The 19,992-nt window shown below is 35.2% G+C and overlaps 1 protein-coding gene across 5 annotated transcripts in view; it reads left to right on the top strand.

Moving 5' to 3' along the window:
• Nucleotides 1–19,992, top strand: part of olf413 (DBH like monooxygenase olf413) — a 237,236-nt gene that overhangs the window by 129,266 nt on the left and 87,978 nt on the right. For all 5 annotated transcript variants that reach the window (XM_036360265.2, XM_070112116.1, XM_036360264.2 and 2 more), the window contains one exon: nt 8,677–8,832. In XM_036360265.2, the coding sequence (XP_036216158.2) occupies nt 8,677–8,832 (156 nt within the window). The remainder of the gene's footprint in view (nt 1–8,676; nt 8,833–19,992) is intronic.

Here is a 19,992-nt window from a genome sequence, read left to right as displayed (position 1 = left end):
AGTAGACGAAACATTTTAAATTTATGGCATCGTATAGGGTATCTAAATAAAACCTTTTAACTTCAAAAATACGACTAACTTTGCATAAAATGTATATAGTTATATTTCTTTAGTACATATGTATAAGTTAACAAATGTATCTTCTTGGCTACTTGTGCATTGCATAGCTCATGAGATGATGGCTGTGATGCCTTTGTTCTCGTAAACCGAAAATCGTTGCAGAATTAATACAACCAAAAAGTGATGTCGAGAAAAGCATTAAAATCAAAATATTAAAAAAGACGTGATTATAATGTATTACGAAAAACCGAAGTGAATGCCCACATGTAACCTGGGTGACCTTCTGAACTACTCCCATTTTCGGTTTCTCCTCCATTTCATTCAGCTTTGCTGTAATTACACAGGTAATTTCCGAAATCGTTTGAAGAAATAAGCATAAGTTAAAAAATCTGAGCATACTTCTCGATGCTCAACCTTCCGATATTTAAATTGTATGTCCATATGTGACCCAATTGTCAGTGTTAATTATCCTTACGTAAAATCCAATTCTCTCTTTTTAACACGCTTATATTAGTTTCACTTGTATGTCTGTTTGTAACTAAAAAACTAAGCTCAACACGATGACAAAGTATGCGCAAAATGTTTGCATACTTTTTAACACTCTTTTATTAGCTTCATTTCTATGTGTGTCTGTCTGTTTGTAATCAAACTAAACCCAACACGACTACAAAGTATGCGCAAAATATTTGCATACTTTTAGGCATATTTTGGCATCTCAAAGGGAACAAATCAACTGAACGGACAACAAAAATTATAATATTTAGGATAAATTTTTTTAATGGCAGATCAAAATATGGAATTTAATAAAAAATAAAAAAGAATTGAATATAATGAGAAGTTAGTAATGCTTAAAATATTTTTATTATCTTACAAGAGACTTAGACTATTCAGGAATTTTTATTATTGAAACTATAGTTTTATGGTAACTGAAATAAGATGCATAAGTTTGAGACTTGACATCCTCTAAATATCTGGAAAATACCGCGTGAATGGTGTTTCCATATTTTGTAGTGGATTCTTGTGGATCAATATTCATTTTCAAATTCAATCTTTCCGAAAGAAAATTTGTCAACCGCTCTGACTTTTTATCAGCGAAGTTGATGTTGAAAACGCCACCGAAGATGAGTGGAAATTTGTTACCACTGATAATCCGATTGAAATACCTAATTTCAATCTTATTGTTCAATTCAAACAAGATACTATTCCAAAAGGTGGGGTAGCTATTTACCAAATAATAACGTTACTAATATTATGAATTTTTTTATTAAACTCCATATTTTGGACTGCTGTTAAAAATTTGTATCTAAAATATTATTATTTTTGTTCTGACCGTTCAGTTGATTTGTTCCCTTTGAGATGCCAAAATATGCCTAAAAGTATGCAAATATTTTGCGCATACTTTGTAGTCGTGTTGGGTTTATTTTGGTTAGCCCGCGATGAAAGCTATTCAATAGTTTTAAAAAAATTGTAATGCAAAATACTTTGTTTTCAGTATTTATTGAAAGTAAGATAAGTGTTGCGATGGCTATCGAACAACTATCACTTAATATACAATAAATATGGTTATATCGAACTAAAAAGTTGAAAATAATTTTAAAAATTAACTTAAAAAAATAGTATATAAAAAATACTAGTATAATTAAGGAAAAAGCTTTATTACTGTAAGAATAAAACGCAGAAATAACGAAGTGTATGCCGTCAGGGGAAGTACAAGTAATGAGTACGTTACGATGCAGGGATACGGAGTCCCAGTATCGGCGTCTGCTCAGGGTGAGAAAGCAGGCTCGCAGGCGTCGTCATCAAACGACTCCAGCTCTTCAGTGGTAGGCAACTTGGCTACTGGAGAGTATAATGTTACAGGAAGTAATCGAGATTTCAGAGAAAAGCAAGCCTAAGCCAGTTAAAAGGACTGCAGAGCTCTCAAGCGAGAAATTAGAAGAGATGAAGGAGAAAAGAAGGATCTATATGAGAAATTATAGAGCCAAGGAGTTAAAGGAGGCTAAATTGGCTCGTTTACAGCATGTGCGTCGGCATACAGCTGATAAACGAACCTCAGAATCTGTTCAGGCTAGAGAGGCTCGTTTGCAGCGAGAGCGTAAGTATAAAGCTGAAAAACGCACCTCAGAACCTGTTCGGACTAGAGGGGCTCGTTTGCGACAAATGCAACATCGAAACGCTGAGTCCAGAAGACTAAGTAGAGCCAGTGTGACTGGCTTTATGAAGACAATTGACACATTTTGTGATAAGATATGTGAAATTTGCACTAAACAGTGCTATAAACATCAAATCTCTAACTGGATTGTTGATACTAAAACGGCGCCTTATCTGCCGGACGAATTAACACAAAATAATTGCTTGATTGTTTGCAATCGTTGCAAGTGTCATTTGACTTCAAAGAAAGTGGTAGCACCATCGAAATCTTACTGGAACAATTTAGATCTAGGTACTATTCCAGAAGTAATTGTAGAGTTAACTCAAGCTGAACAAAGGCTAATTTCACGTATTATTCCGTTTGTTAAAATTATAAAATTAAGCGGCATATTTGGGCAATATAGTTTTCGTGGTCAAGCGGTATTGTTCGCGCAAGATGTTTTCGAAGTCACTGAAAATCTTTCGAACATGTTACCAAGAAGCACTAAAAATGCTGGAATAATTGTCGTTACTGAGCGTCTTGAAAATATCAATGTAACACGACAGTTTTCAGTATCTAGGGAAAAGGCAAGCAACCAACCACCGGAGAGCGGCATATATGCTAACAATCCACTGTATAAAGGCGTTACTATCGATCAAAACGTCGTAATCGATAATGAGGACATCATTAGAGTAGAACAAGCACCACCAGAAGTCGCTGAGGAGACTAGTGAAGAACCTACCGAAGAGACTAGTGACTATATCGCTGATTGTTCGAGAATTGTACGTGCTTCGTGGCATCAAGGAAATGATGCTATATTCACATCAGGATTTGCAGGCGTCCAATGTTGTGCGATGGCAATGTCCAACATCTTAAGAGCCAGTATTCTTACACCACAACACTGGTCGTCAAACACCCTGAATCTGAATATGATAACATGTGACCAAATCTACAGCGACGTAAGATTTCAAACAGAGATAAGTTTAAGAGCGTATCCTATTGAAAATGATGGATACCTACAAGTGCGAAATTTCAATGTGGTCAAAGATGACTTATTCGCATTTGGTAAAAGGTTTGAGATTACGATGGAGGATGATCCGAACATATATGGAAACTTGAGCGATAAGTATAATGCAGAAGACCTTGGTCGCACTCTTCGTCAAGGCCTGGAAGATCTATTCTTGTCACATAGTGCCGGTATATTAATAACAGGTGGACAGTCATTCGGAGAGATGTACTACAATAACAAATATTACTTCAGCAATCCTCACTCTTGTGGTCAAAAGGGATCCAGGGTAAATGACAGCAATGGAAAAGCTTGCATTATCGAATGCGATAATTTTGAAGAGATGGTAAGAATTTGTAAACGTACAACAGGCAGTAAAAACCAAGAGTACACTCTTGATTACATTGACGTCGAAGTCTTTGACATAAATGATGAACTTGAGGAAACAGTGTCACAGCAGAGTATTGCGACGGTAACGGAAGCGCCTGAAACGACTACTTCAACAAGAATTAACTGATCAAGTAATCCCACTGCAGACATCAGTGATGGCAGCGATTGATGTAATGCAGCCTAATGTGGAGGAAGAACTACATGTTACACGAAATCTCAATGAGATTACCCGCAAAACGAAAGATAATATCGTTAATGTGGAACATGAACTGAAAGCAGAAGACTCGTACTTTTTGTTTCCAAGACCAGTAAAAATTACAGCATTAGACTACTTCCAGTTCAGAATTTTGGGAAGTGATACAAGATTTCAACGCAACGATTATCTCTTTTATGCCTTATCCTTCTTTGAATATTATCGTATCAAAAGCACTATTTCAGCATGTGGCAGGAAAATCGTTTATCAAGAAGGAGCGGTTGAAGACGTCCATCTGTATGTGAAAAATTTGAGAGGTTCTGCAGCTTATTGGAGATCAGCCTTGAATGAGCTATTAGCTCAAATCAGATGTTAAGGAGCCCCAACCTATTTCGTAACATTTAGCTCAAATGATCTTAACTGGTTGGATCAACGAAAGGCCTTGTTAATAGCAGATGGTAGACCTGATGTTGATCCTAGTACGATTTACATTTATGAGGCTCAAAGACTTATCGACAAGTACCCAGTAATCTTGAGTCGACATTTTATGATTGGAGTAAATGCTCTAATGAAATTTATCAAAAATAATGACGAAGTATTTGGCGGCAAAGTAAAAGACCATTGGTGGCGTACTGAATTCCAGAATCGGGGAAGTCCTCACCTTCATATGGTGATTTGGATTGGAAATCATCCAGAGTTTAACTCAGAAGAAGGGAAACAGCTTCTTGATCGTAACTGTTGCTGCAAACTGCCTACAGAAGAAGAAGATTCAGAGCTTCACGATATAGTTAATAGATGTCAAATTCATCGGCATAGACCAACATGTACGAAAAATAATACCTCTGTAAGATGCCGATTTAATTTCCTGCGTCGAAACACGAATTGTGTCCCATTCTTCGGATGATTTTATTCGTAACGGGGGTAGAATCTGTCTACTAAAGCGTGGAAAAGAAGATGCGTGGGTGAATAATTACCACCCAGAGTTATTAAGACTGTGGTCAGGAAACATGGATATTCAGCCATGCGGGTCAAACGAAGCGATAGCGTACTATATAGCAAAGTACATATCGAAATCAGAACCTGAAGGCGTAGATTCTGGAATTGCGCAGGCAATACAGCAAATTCAACGTGAAGAGACTGATCTCTCACGCAATCTGTTCAGGATATGTATGAAGATTCTTCATGAACGACAAGTATCAGCTACAGAATGTGCGTATCGACTGTGTCATATCCCATTACGGGACAGCTCGCGAAGCTGCGTTTTTCTGAACACAAGAAAACCAGGACAGCGTTACAAAATATTGCAGTTTGACAAAAGCGGACACGCAATTGGCTATTATAACAATATCTTTGAAAGATATGAAAAACGTCCATTACAGCATCCTGACTACGATTTTGCGAATATGAGCCTCACAGCATTTGCAATGTTGTTCGAACCATTCTATCCGAAAAAGACAAACGATATCGAGGAAAGTGTAGATCATGATGTCTATGAAGAACGTCCAAATACACGTCGCACACTCATCGCCTTGTTAGATGGTCAAAACCAAATGGTTGTTAGAAATGTTCCTGCAGTTGTGAGAGCGCCATACTTTATAGCTGCATCAGATCCAGAAAACTTCTTCTACAGCTTACTCATTCAATATATGCCGTATCGTTCAGAAGCTGAACTACTTGAAGGTTTTAAAAATGCAAAAGATGCTTTCTTAGATCATGAAGACCGTTTGAAGCAAATGAGTAGATATATGCGCCCATTTCGAGAGCGGGATCAACAGCTTGAAAATGCATTCAATCAAGTTCATGCATTTGAAATTTTAGAACAGCCAGAAATTATCAATCGTGAACTTGACGAAGAAGAATTACCAGAGATAGAAATGAGCAATGATCAATTCCAGAGGGCACAGCAGTCTCTGAATGCTGATCAAAAACAACTGTTCATCTGTGTCACAGAGAGCATTAGGAAACAATTTAATGGTGACGTTATACGAGAGAGAATTTTCGTAACTGGACAAGCAGGCACCGGAAAAACTCTTCTCTTTAATGTACTGAAAAACCAAGTTAACCGATGTTATGGAAAACCGGTTGTGAAAGTTGGTGCTCTTACTGGAGTCGCAGCACGGCTGATCGGTGGATCTACACTACACCGTCTGCTAAAACTACCAGTACAAAAAGATGGAGTAATTGTTAGCATGCCACTTCTGTGACTCTCGTTTGCGTCAACTGAAAAACCCGAACTCTTGTTTCGGAGGTATAAATGTTATACTCTTTGGTGATCTAATGCAGTTACCACCTGTCCGAGGACATCAAGTATATCAACAGCCAGAACACAATTCTGCCTATTTGAACTCAAACAAAACATGCGCCAACAAGGAGACAAGACATTTATAGATGTGCTTAACGCTCTAAGAGTTGGAGAATTAACGTCTAAGCATCTTGAAGTTCTTCTGAATAAAGTGTCAATAGATACTACTGGAGAATTTTCAATTGAAAAAGCTTTGAGAATTTATCCGACAAATGATCAAGTTGCTAGACATAATGAAAAAGTTCTCCAGACTTTTGAAGATAAAGGAACTACTATTTACACAATTAAAGCGCAAGACCATCTCATTGATGCTTCACGAAATTTAGGTAATAAAGACGTAAGCTCTGTGATACCTAATGATATCAATAAAACAGGAGGTCTTCCTAATGTATTGAAAATATTCGTCGGAGCTAAAGTGACGTTAAGGTCGAACATTGACGTTTCAAAGGGTTTAGTGAATGGTAACATGGGCTTCATTACAGAAATTATATGGCCAAATTTTTGCAGGGACCAAGTATATGCGAAAGACATCCCGTCAGTCCGTATTAATTTCGATTCAGATGGTGAACACGTAATTAACCCACAATCGATTTAATTTCCAGCAAAATACAGCTATGGAACTGCTGAGAGACGAATGCTACCAATAATCCTAAGTTGGGCATCGACTGTTCATAAGATGCAAGGCTCTACAGTTGATCATGCAATCATTTATTTAGGATCTCGGCTGTTTGCTGCTGGACAAGCATATACAACTTGACTGCTCCAAGTTGACAGGTAAGACCCCAAGTAACAACGAAGCGTTAGACGAAATGGAACGACTAAGAAACATTTCATAAGAGCCGTCATTATCAGTTGGTCGCCAATAATATAATATCGATTCACAAATCATCAAGCACAAGTTCATACAACTGTGTCTAAAATGATTAATTGAAAAATTTCATTTATATTTTTAGCAAGACAAAATTATAAGATGATAGAATTCTGGTAAAAAGAGCCGAGAAAATATGAAATACAATCGAGTTCATAACGATGAGTCATACCATATATTGGTCATACATTACATACTGTGATACTTCGTCCGAAAATGTACATAGTGTAGATAGCTACAGCTACTATTTATTAAAAAATAATAAAATATAAATAAATATAGTTTAAAAAACTAAAAAAACAACGCTTTTAAAGAATATCGAACTAAAAAGTTGAAAATAAATATAGTTTAAAAAAACTAAAGACACACGCTTCTAAAGAATATCGAACGAAAAAGTTGAAAATAATTTTAAAAATTAACTTAAAAAAAAGTATATAAAAAATACTAGTATAATTGAGGAAAAAGCGTGGGGCGTTCGATATACGAAAGTTATGGCAAAAAGCGCCTTAAGCCTTTTCCTCAATTATACTAGTATTTTTTATATACTATTTTTTTAAGTTAATTTTTAAAATTATTTTCAACTTTTTCGTTCGATATTCTTTAAAAGCATGTGTCTTTAGTTTTTTTAAACTATATTTATTTTCTTATAAACTAAACGGCTGTTTATAACAACCTGAACTAATCGAGATAGATATAGAGTTATAGCTATATATATATATACTTGTATATAAATTATCAAGATTACGAGATTCGTTGAATTACGAAAATATATAAAATCCTATAACTAAGCCGCAAATTAAGATACAAAACTGTGATTCGCTAAAACGTGTCGCAATAGGAATAGGCGTGGTTTGTTTTAAATAAGTGGACGGGGCCTCCCCCCTACTTAGTTGAATGTACATATCTCACAAAGAGGTGAAATCGGATAATAACCTGCCCACTCCCAATCTAAAGATTTTGTTGAAAACTACTATATATGTATATATATAAATGCTCAACTAAATACATTATCAGCATTAGATTTTATAAGGCTGATGTCAAAATTGGCCAGTTAGGATGACCCCATCCATCTTGAGCTGATAACATATACATATCAGTAATTACTTCACCAGTTTCGTTCAAATTTGGCACGTAAAATCTCTCTCTCCCGTCTAAAAATTATTAAAATCGAACTATAACTTTTCTCATTTCCCAGATACCGATAATGTGAACCACAATGCTTGTCGTTGACTTTTTTACTGTACATACCGGTCAATCTGTGATATATCAATAAAATATGGAGTGAATCACTTTTTGATAATAGTGTATGCTTGTGTTAAAAATACGTCAATACATTCTCTATCCCCTATGTACTCGTACTTAATGAAATTCAGAGAGTTTCTCTTATGTTTTCGGGTCAATACTAATCCTACCTCCCATATACCTTATATAAGAATTTCAAACTTTCTGCTGGCTTTATATAGTATATATCAGTCAATATATCTTATCAAATACCATTTTTATTAAATATACTAAATATTTTTTTGATTTATGGTTTTTGCAACAATCAGTAAAACTAGTTAACATACTTATAAAATTAAGTTACATAACTCTTTACACTTAATTAAAAAACGTTATGTATTGAAGGTATCTACTAAAATAATTACCATATTTACTAATTTAAATTAATTGATTAATTTATTGTCTTATGTAACATATTTACTTAAAACACTTAATATTTTTTTAGGATCGTCACATTACAAGAAATGTAAAGACAGAACCATTTGTGGATCCATCTCAGGACTATATTCTTATGTTGGGGTATGAAAATGCAACACATACTGTCTTACGGTTTCGTCGAAAACTAGACACTTGCGACAAATTGCACGACATCGTTATTACGGTAAGTACAGTTATATATTTATAACTGGTCTTCCAAATAAGTATATGGTATAATTAACCACAATTTTTGATTTGATAATTAACCACAAATTTTGATTTGAATAATAAACAACTAAGCTCGTGTGAAAGCGAAGATGTTATCCTCTAACAATTTGAATAATCAAACTACTTTGTCGACAACAGCTTGAATATTTGGTTGGATGTGACAAAAATCCTGTGGAAATGAAATCTCATTTGTGGCAGGATCAATGAATTTTGCCGTTCTCTATGTCTAAAAGTTGTTGCGAAAATGTTTGAGCAGATGAGTCTTGCTGTAAATAAACACGCATATTCATTGATAGTGTGATTTTCTCGACTTTCCTCCAAAGATATGAAGATTTCAGGCAAGCGTTCAGGCAAAGTTTGACGAAAGTCACCAGCAAGAAGAATAAGAGCACCTACCATTGGTTGGTCATTTCCCCGAAAATCGCACAGGGTCTTGTCAAGCGCTTCGCGTGATTTTTATGGGCCATTGTACATTCCTCCCAAATAATAATTTTACGCGTTTTGAGGACTTTACGCATACCAGAACTTTTGCCAATATTTTGCAAGTTTGTGTTTCTGTTAGGTTTAAATTTAAGGGAAGTTTGAGAGCTGAATGTGCAGTGCGTCCACCATCCAAGAGCGTTGATTCAATTCCTGATGATGCCACTGTGAGTTCAATCCATTTCCACATTCGAATGGACGCCAATATCAAATTAATCAGGTAATTAAAGCACCACTATGTGAACAAACTTTGTTCATTGCACCGATCACTACGTCCTTGTGACTTCTGTAATCGTCATCCTTATTGTAGTTGAACGCCGCAAGTTTTAAATTTATTCTTTCTCGTGATTGAGCCATTCATTTACGATTGGCATCAAGTCTTTGCGTACGTTTTTGGATTGTCTCGGTAGTTCGTAATGAAGATTCTTTGCCACGATTTTGTTGAAGCCGTGATTCACGCTCTTCTTCAGTTTCAATATTTCTTCTTGTCGATATTCTGTTACGATTTTTCTCAAGGGAAACTCACGTTCCTCAGATGTTTCATTTGCTCTTTTTTCCTTAATTTTCTTTGATTTGAAGGTTTTTTTTATCAATACTTTCTTTTTTTGATGTCTGTATTTGACATTTCAAAAAGAAAAGGGCTCTCATCGATCCAAACTTTACAGGATTACTCGTCAGGTTAATCTAAAGATTTCCTTAAAGATTCATTGGAAGTGGTCCATCCGTTTCGGAGCCTACACGGAACATACACACACACTTTCTTTTTTATATACATATATGTATATAGATAGATAGATTATTGGGAAACGACAAATTTTTAGATATTTTAAAAGGTGAAGGGGTAACAAAAAACCAACAAAACTTGTGTGCATTTTCTACAAGGCTCAGGTGGATTGTTGGTGTGATTTAACAACAAGCTGTCGACTAAGTAGGTTTTGATGGATCTCCTCGAAGTGGCAAACACTCGTCGTTGTATTAAGCGCTGCTTATTCACTATTAAGAACAATTTTTGATATTTTGCTTGGAAGAACTTGTCAAAACATCGCAAAATACATAGCAATTCTAAATGATTTTTACATCGACGTGATGACAGGTGCGGAGACCTTCAACTACTTATTAAATTTACACAGGCAACTATTGGTTCTTCTTAAAAGGGCAGGTATGAACTTGCGAAAATGGAGCAGTGACTGCGATGAGTTACTTCTCTCCCAGAAAATATCCGAGAGATGTTCGCATGTACTGTTGAGCAACCTAAATGTAAGTGGGTTTTCATACACCGTGCACAATTTTAGTAAAATTTTTTTTTCAAAAACTGTGGCTACTACAAATAGATTAGAAAATTCCTCTCTCTACGCTAAATACTCTGCAACTCTGAAGGAGAGTATTGTTTGCACTTGAACGTAACGAATTATATGGTTTGCGATGCGTATCTAAACGAATACGCCGCAGTCATATTTTGCCAATCAATCTCCGAGGGTAAAAAAACTATCCAAGTAGTGACAGCGAAGAGCTGCCTCCCTTAAACAAATATCATTACCGCGCCTTGAGCTGTGCGGCGACGTTCTCCTCTGTCGCCTAATGAACCATGTGCCGAAGACACTCCAAATCGATAGTTCAGAAGCTCAAATGTGGACCGATTCGTCAAATGTTCTGCATTGGTTATTGTCTGTGCCAAGGCGCTGGTCTGTTTATATCGCAAATCGGATATATTAACAACATTCAAAAGTTCCCAATGGCACCACGTTCGTTCTTCACACAACCCAGCTGACCCGGCTTCTAGGGGCGTATGGCCAACAGATTTGCCGAGCTTAAAATTATGGAGGGATGGGTCTCGACTAGTGCATGCTGTTGCTTATTGTCTACGATTTATTGGATTACTACGGAAACAAAAATACAATATATTCATGTCATCTAATGAACTTCATGCTGCTATCATCTTCATAATTCGCGCCGCACGAGAAGAACTTTTCTCAGCAGACATTGCGGCCTTAAAGGAACAGCGCACGACTACGAGTAAGGGCAGTCTATTGTCGCTATCACCTTTCTTAGATGACAATGACCTGCTTCGTGTTGGTGGAAGAATTGGCAATTGTCATTTGACAAACGACATCCATTAATTTTGTCTTCTAAACAAAAAGTTGCTAAAATGTTTGCTAAGCACATACATTTTACTCATATGCACGTCCGAAAAGCACAGATTATATTCATACTAAGAAAATATAATTTTATGTTCATGTAAGGGGTTACATACTGTGCTAAGCCTCAGTACCACCACTCTCTCCGGTAACAACTGGCGCACCCTAATCCACCACACCACACCAGAGAACAATCACAGGTTCTCACCACTCGATGAAAACACACCATAACACGGCACCTGTACATCTAACAAAAGGGACGGGATCATCGCCCTCACATCTTCTTTCGCTTATCGTCTACGGGCTTGAGCGCCACACATACCTTCGCTAAAATAATTCGTTCGGACACCAGTTCCTGCGCGCTACCGCATCAATTCAAGACGACCCCCACGACGTTTGATTCCATCAATAATTATATTATATATTTAATTTCGTTTGTGTAAAATATATTGTCAGTAAATGCGGAATAAACTAAAATTATTGATTTACCAAGTCACTTGCGTTTGTTTTAAATTGGATCGAGTGTTAGTGTTGAATTGTGTATAGATTTAATCACATACAGTTAAATTTTTCAAATAATCGACTTTTTCTTTCTTAATGTACGTATATTTAAGATTACACATAGAAAATGTCATATCATGTGAATATTTTCGAATTTACACGTAAATTTTAAAAGGCGTTTCGGAGTCCTTGGAGGTACAAGGCCGGGGCGGCAGCGACTACCTGCTCCTGCCTATTGTAAATGCTTCCTTTTAATGTATTTATTGTGTAAATCAACAGTGTGATTGTTTTGTTTCATACCTAAAATGTAAACTTTTATTTTTCGAAACGTAAACTGGAAAATATTTAAGAGTGTAGTCAGTATACGCAGCTAAGCCAAGCAGTACACTTGTGAGTTCGTTAATATTCTTTTGTGTAATTTTTTGGTGAAAATGAAGTCTTCCAGAGAAATGAGAAAATCTCTTAACATATTCAAACTTGTTTTTAATCCAGAATCAGCTGAAACGGATGAAAGTAGTTTCAGTGCTTTGGCGAAAAAATTTAAAGAACAACAGAAAATCTTAGTTAACATAAATTCTTGTCCTTTTGTCGCGCAATCTTCTAAAATAAATCGACAATTTTTATTTGCCATGACCATCGGACTAGGGCTAAAAGGTACAGCAAAATTTTGTGGATTAATGGAAATACGAGCTTTTATATCACAACCCACCTACGATTTGATAATAAATAATATTAGCTACAGTGTAAAAGCAGCCACCGAAATTTTTTTTAACAGGCTTGTACTGAAGAAAAAATTTAACTTCCGAACATCAAGATGATGACCTCTCGACAGAATTAACTGTATATGACGTTGGCACATGGAAAAAGCGGCGGTATACTTCCTTATACGGTGTGACATAATTGATCGCATACTATTCTGGTAAAATCATAGATCTTGTTGTAAAAAGTCCCTACTGCAAACTGTGAAACTTGGAAAAAGAAACTCATGAAAATATTAGGTCAAGTAAAAAGTTCGTTCGGTTTTTATCTAAGGATGGCGTTATTGTTATTCGCTATATTTTACAATTTTTCTTCGGTCAAAGCGAAAAAGCAGCTGCAGCTGAAAACATTAATTTAGTTTATGGGCCCGATACTGTAAACGAACGTGTAGCACAAAAGTGATTTGCTAGGTTCCGTTCCGGTAATTTCGATGTCAAAGATGCACCACGCGTCGGGAGGCCTGTCGTCGAAAATTGCGATCAACATATTATCATTTTTGTTCAACTGATGAAAAACCTCAACACGACAAATAGTTAGCATTATCCAGGATTGACCAGATTCGTGGTACAGCTGGCAGAGGGCTGCAGTTGCCAATCCATTATCCACTTGCGAACATGATTATGACCCATTATTAGAAGAAGTTGCTGAGGCTATACGTCCGATTTTCATAGATCTCAGCAATGAGAATTTATTAGAAAGATGACAACAACGAGAGCTACAATCAACTGATTTGGAAAATCTCTCCCAAAATTGTCCGACTGGTTCGAAAATTGTGGAAATCGCTGCATACATAGCTGCTGGCATATATAATGAAGGAACGGCATCACTATTGTATTATATGAAGCCAATAGTCAATGTGCAAATAAGACCTACTTTTTATATATTTCTTATGTTTGATAATATAATATAATATACTTCCATATATATTCATACATGCGATATGTATACTATATATTGTACATAACGTACTATTATAATATACTATAAGCTTAATATATTACAATAGTAATAAATATAAATCCCACATACAATTTCTTTACTACAATTTCTTTAAAACAAGAAAAATTCAGCCAGATGAGTCACGGGTAAATGAAAGAACACTTTTTTCTGGACAAGAAAATTTTCGCACAAATGTTTATTACCCTAGTCTAGATACTTTGAGTGTACAATTGGCCGGGCGTAAAATTGCATATGAAAAGCTTTACGAAAATTTATATTTTTTTGACGATTTATCTGACATAGATACAAACAAATTGAAAAATCTTGCCAATAAACTAGTCAATAAGTATATTTGGAAAAGACATTTGCCAATGAATGCATTCACACATAACACAAAGATACCTTAGAAAATACGGAAGATGTATGCAATGTATTGCATTTACCGAGTCTTCAAGGTGTTTATCCAAATGTGAACATTACTCTCCGTATTTTTTGAGTACTCCGGCGACAAATTGTTCAGGAGAAAGAACTTTATCCACTCTAAAGAAGGTAAAAACCTATTTACGCGCAAGCATGGGCCACGATAGACTTAATGCTCTGGTATTACTATCTACTGAAGCTAAACTAGTCCAAGAAATTAATTATGACGATATTATCGACGTTTTTGCGCGGACCGGACTGTTATGTTCATTTGTTTTATTTTAATTATAATTTAATAAATAAACATAATAATATTGGATCGAAATTAATGAAATTCATTTTATCAAAAAGCATAAATCCATCACTGAGCGTAAGTCTACTCAAATGCAAATAATCAGTGATTTGCCCCTCGAGAGGGCGAAGTTTCAACAACCATTTACAAAAGTAGGTTGCGATTATGTACGCCCATTCCTACTAAAAGTTGAAATAGGGAAATTATCGCGTAAGGTTAAATGTTATATTTCACTTTTTGTCTGCTTAGTAACAAAGGCCATTCATTTGGAACTGATGGATGACTTATCATTCGAATCGTTTATTGGTGCCTTGGATTGTTTCATTTAACGTCGTGGAAAAACTGAAGAAAATGGTCGGATAATGCCACAAATTTTTTCGGCGATAAACGTAAACTTCACGAAAAATATCAAATTATGAAGGAACAACAACGAAGCGAAATTGCAGATTTTCTCTCCTCAAAATGAATTTTTTGGCGCTTTATACCACCCTCATCACCATACTTTAGAGGGTTGTGGGAAACCGGCGTGAAATCGGTGAAAACCTATTTAAGACAAGTAATTGGAGAGACATCGTTAACCTATTAGCAATGATGGCAAAGTAAGAGTTGTTGCAGTGAAGACATCAAAGGGAGAGTATGTAAGACCTATAACTAAGCTTGCATTATCTTCTTCACCTGTAGAACTTGAGTCCTTCATCGAGCTGGAGGATGTTCCGTAACCACATATGTATAAAGGTGTAAACGACTAACTCTTTTACAACACATTGTATATACAAATAGCTACATTAGTAACCGCACATTATTGTATACCTTTTTTCTTGCTGTTATAGGTTATTCTCAATTTTTGCTATTGAATTGTTCTCCTAATAGATACTGTTATATACGGTAATATCAGACCATACCTGACCGTTACCTGACGTGTGAATATTCGCTAACAAGCTGTTCCGTCTATGACTGAGTTAATGTTAACATTAATGTTTATATTCACAATAATGTTAATGTTAATGTTAATGCTAATGCTAATGTTAATGTTCGGTCTCGTGGATTATTTCTTGATTTGATTCATTCCATATAAGGCAATTTTGCTTGTTTTCATTTCCGTTTAGATCAAAACGAGCCTCATCAAACATAATCAGGCAATTTATCAAGTTATTGTCTTCTGCCATTTCAATCATTTTTTGTCAAAATTCCAGGCGAATAGGCAAAACATTGAAATATTACATATATTGATCAACATAAACGGCTTACAGTCAGCTAGAATTTGAATTTGTTTTGAATTTATTTTTTCCAAATATGATCAATTACTACAATAATACTTCAGCTAAGCAAGTAAAGCGACAAGTTGAAATATTCAAAAGTTTTTAATCCATGCAAATTGCGGCAAACTGAGCCCATATTTTTTAACTTTTTCTATCCTGTGAGTATTTTCTTGAGCTCGTCGTTTAATCTACAGTTATGATCTGCCAGTCAGTTTTAGGAACGATGGATGGTTCTCATATTTTTACTTTCTTAGTTGATGTTTATTTAAGCTCAATTTGTTCTACTTGTGTTATTAAATTTATTAAATCTCTATTACCATGTTTATGCTGTATTTCTACTCGGTTATATTCTACACGACTAAATCCCATAAGCAAGAACGGCAAATATTCTACTCGAGATGAATTCTGAATGGAGTTAATCTGAGGGCTGCTACACGAAATCTTTTTTATTGCGAAATGCTTTTAACAGTAACATATATTTTCTTTATTTATTTGCTTCGCTTTCATCACATCGACTTTTAATTAGCTGGAAAATTAAAGTATGTAGGAAAATTTGATAAATATGGATAAAATTGTTGGTAAATAATTATATTTTTGATAAAGATGCTGATGTATAAAATATTTATATTTAAAGCAAACTTTTACAGACAATTTATCATAACAATATACACCGCCACAAAAAAATCAGTTGATTTGACCTTCAACTTAATTCTGAAGTCATTTATTCACCCGAGTTAACACGTATCTTTGTACCTAAATAGGATCAAATCGGGTAAAAACTTGACCTAGCGCTAAATAACTAATATCAGAATTCTCGAACATCTGTCTGACTTTACTCCACATAGATTGGTGATGGTAAATGAAGAATCTTAATGAAACCCCCCAGGGAATATTTTATTAGTATGTGGCATGTTAATAGTGTGATGGGTTGGCAAACATAATGGATTTTCCAAAAAAAGTGATATAATTTTTTTTTTCAAACGAAAAAGAAAAACACACTAATAGTTAAGGAAATTCAAACGTTTATATTTAATGTGAAGTACAATCGATACAATTAAGTTCTGAATATAACATCATTCAAATGGCACACAAAGTTGCTTATCATCGAACTATACCGCTCTCCATGGACAGTAACGGTGTCACCAGCTTCATTTCGAAAGACCGATGATTCCTCCCGACCAAAAACCACTCAAAACTGTCAATTTAGGAGAATCTAATGGTTGTTCACAAATATTTTGTGGATCTTCGACAGTTTTGTTTATTTACCGCACCACTTAGATAAAAGTGAGCCTCATCGAAGAAGATGATTTCCTTAAAAAAATTGTTATCGTTTTCAAGTTGTTCCAAGGCAAAATCAGCATATTCACAACATTTACGGTTGTCCAATGGCTTCAGTTCTTGAGTGAGAACAATTTTATAGAGATGCAAGCCCAAATCTTTCTCAAAATCCGTCAGATTGTGGTTTAAGACAGTCCCAATTCTTGAGAACGGCTTATTATGACAAATTACCGTCTTCAGCAACACTTACCATCTTTCAGCATCTTTCATTGCTTGTAACGGTTATTTGTCTTATTGGCACTTTAACATTATGTAAAGAAAATGTACGCTCAAAATTTTCAAGATTTCGACGAATAGCGGGCACAGGTACACGATTATTACGACCATGAAATCGCAAAATCGCACGAAAATTTGCAATTGAAGAACGATTATTTTGATAGTAAAATTGAATAATTCGTTAACGTTGTTCTGTATATCTTTCCATTATGAAATTATAAACATTACTGAATACAAAGAAAAAATTACAGATCATGACATATTAAAAGTGGTCGAAACGACACATAGAAATCTTATCATACCTATTCTAAAACCCGATAGATAAAGTCGGATCGATAGAAATTATATTAAAAAATGCTTGAAAATACCTTCTCAAGTATTCCTTAGCAATTTCCAAATTAATGCAATCCGCCAGTCCCTTTCTCTGCCCCAAATATAATCCCTATAATGATTTCCGTCTTTTCACCTGACTTTAAACCGTTCTGGTTGGTCAAAATGTGTGATATGTTAATAAATTTTAGAGGACAAGTTTTCTTCAAAATTATGTGTTATATCTGAATTAGTATGGAATGTGGTCTAAACCTCATATCACTAATATAGTGAATTCCGATCCTCTGGTTGACGTTTTCCACATAAGGTATATATATAATATGTATATATATATATATATATATAATTTAGCCTTTTCGGTCGAGTTCATATCACATACATATACCTTGGTTGAATACGTTTTTAATTTAATTTTAGCTGACGCGAAACGAATGTTTTTTCATTATTTCATCAATAAACACTAACTCTCCAACACTATCTCTCCAACACTAGATTTTGGACCATTTGAATGAATTTTTGTTTCTGACAATGCTTCGACCTTTATCTACCATGTCAAAACTCGACCATCTGATTTGTATAGGCAAAATTTGTTTTCATCGGAGAAGATAACTTTCTCCCAAAAGTCTATCGTCGTGTTTTGTTTCTTTGTTTCACCTTACTAAAAACTTTTTTTTTTCAAGGTATTACCATTAAGTTGGTTTAGATTACACTAGCTGGCTGTCATGCCATACATAGACCTAAAGGTCCTTTGTTATGCCAGATAGAGGTTAATTAATAATACGATCTGAAGTTTATGTCGTGTAGGATGTCAACGTTTTTTTGCCTTTACTATATCCTGTTTTTTCCGCTTTGTAATGATCATATGATGGTGACTTTTCTCCATCAGTTTATATAATGACTACACAAATTGTATATATGTATGATATAAGTAGTTTCGAATGAAGATACAGTTGTGTCTAGGTATAGCGAACACTCCAAATACGCCTTGATATAGTGAACAGCCAAATTTTTACATTAAATTCTGTAAAAAGTGAACGATAGGAAATATCGCAATTGTGAACAAAAGTTTAAAAGCAACCTTGAGTGGAAAGCAGCGGAAAATACTGAAAGAATGCGAGTTGAATCGGGTATTCCCCCTTGTACTTTACTGCTTATTGCTGCTTCAAAATTTTCCAGCCAGTGGGGAGTTCACGCTGATATTAAAGAAACGGAAGGTAATTTCCATACTAGTTCCGGATAGTTATTTAGATTTAAGTCCCGCTTCGGAACTCGACTATTAAAAGTGTCCGGGGAGAAACTGTTATCCGACACAAGAGCTATTAAATTATTTAAGAATAAGCTCAGCAATATTATTTATGAGCTTAAGCTTTGCAAGAACCAAATTAATAACGCAGCTGAGACCGGTATGTTTTGGAAAATCATTCCCGATAGAACGTATGTAAGTAATAATGAAAGAACAGCTCTAGGGAGAAAAGCAGAAAAAGCTACAATCATTTTTCTTGTATGCACAAATGCAACTGGTGAGCATAAAGTCAAGCTACTCTTTTAAGGCATATGAGCTTCCTGTCGAATCCCGAAATTCTAAGAGTGCATGGATTACTACAATCAAAAACTACCCTATTACTTGACAATACACCTATTCATCCACCAGAAAATGAGTTTAAAACTGTTGATGGCTCTATATTCTTTATATGTCACCCAACGTTACGCCCTTGAATCAACCCATGGATCAAAATGTGATTCGATTAACTAAGCTTCATTACAAAAAAAACATATGTTGTTATTGGCATTAGGGAAAGATGATATCATTGAGTTTTTAAAAACTTTAACTGTTTTATGCTTGATTTGAATCAGCTGAACGCTAAAGTAATAACAACAAGTAAGGAAGGGCTAAGTTCGGATGTAGCCGAAAATTTTATACTCTCGCAAAGCCAATTGTATACTCGTTTTAGATTTCTTTGCGGATCTTGTTCTATGTTGACCGATATTTTCGGTAAAAAGTCAACTATAGGCACTGGGATGCACCTATTCAGAACCTAGGGGCTTGAACAGTTTTGGTTCAATTTAGACACTTTTTGGTCACAAGGTGGCATACTTTAAACATATTATTCACGCAAAGTTTTACGCCGATATAATTATTGGTGCTTGATTTGCATACTGGAAAGTGAAAAAACCGATGGAATTTAAAATTTAGTTATAGTTAGTGTTATATATTATATATAGGCGTGGTTGTAATCCGATTTCGCCCACTTTCGTACTATAACATAGAAATATGAGAAGCATACCGCTGCCACGCCCACTATCTAATTTTGTACGTGGTTCCTATAAAATCATCTTATACCATCCCAGAGATAAAATTTAATGTCTCTGGCTTGTTTAGTGCTTGATTTATCGCGCTTTTAGTAGTTTTTAACAGTACCGTTATATGAGAAGTGGGCGGGGTTGTC

This window comes from Bactrocera oleae, chromosome 6, assembly GCF_042242935.1.
Source record: "Bactrocera oleae isolate idBacOlea1 chromosome 6, idBacOlea1, whole genome shotgun sequence".
Lineage (NCBI taxonomy): Eukaryota > Metazoa > Arthropoda > Insecta > Diptera > Tephritidae > Bactrocera > Bactrocera oleae.
Note: the sequence above shows the minus strand (reverse complement) of the source record. Positions and strands in the feature narration are given on the sequence as shown.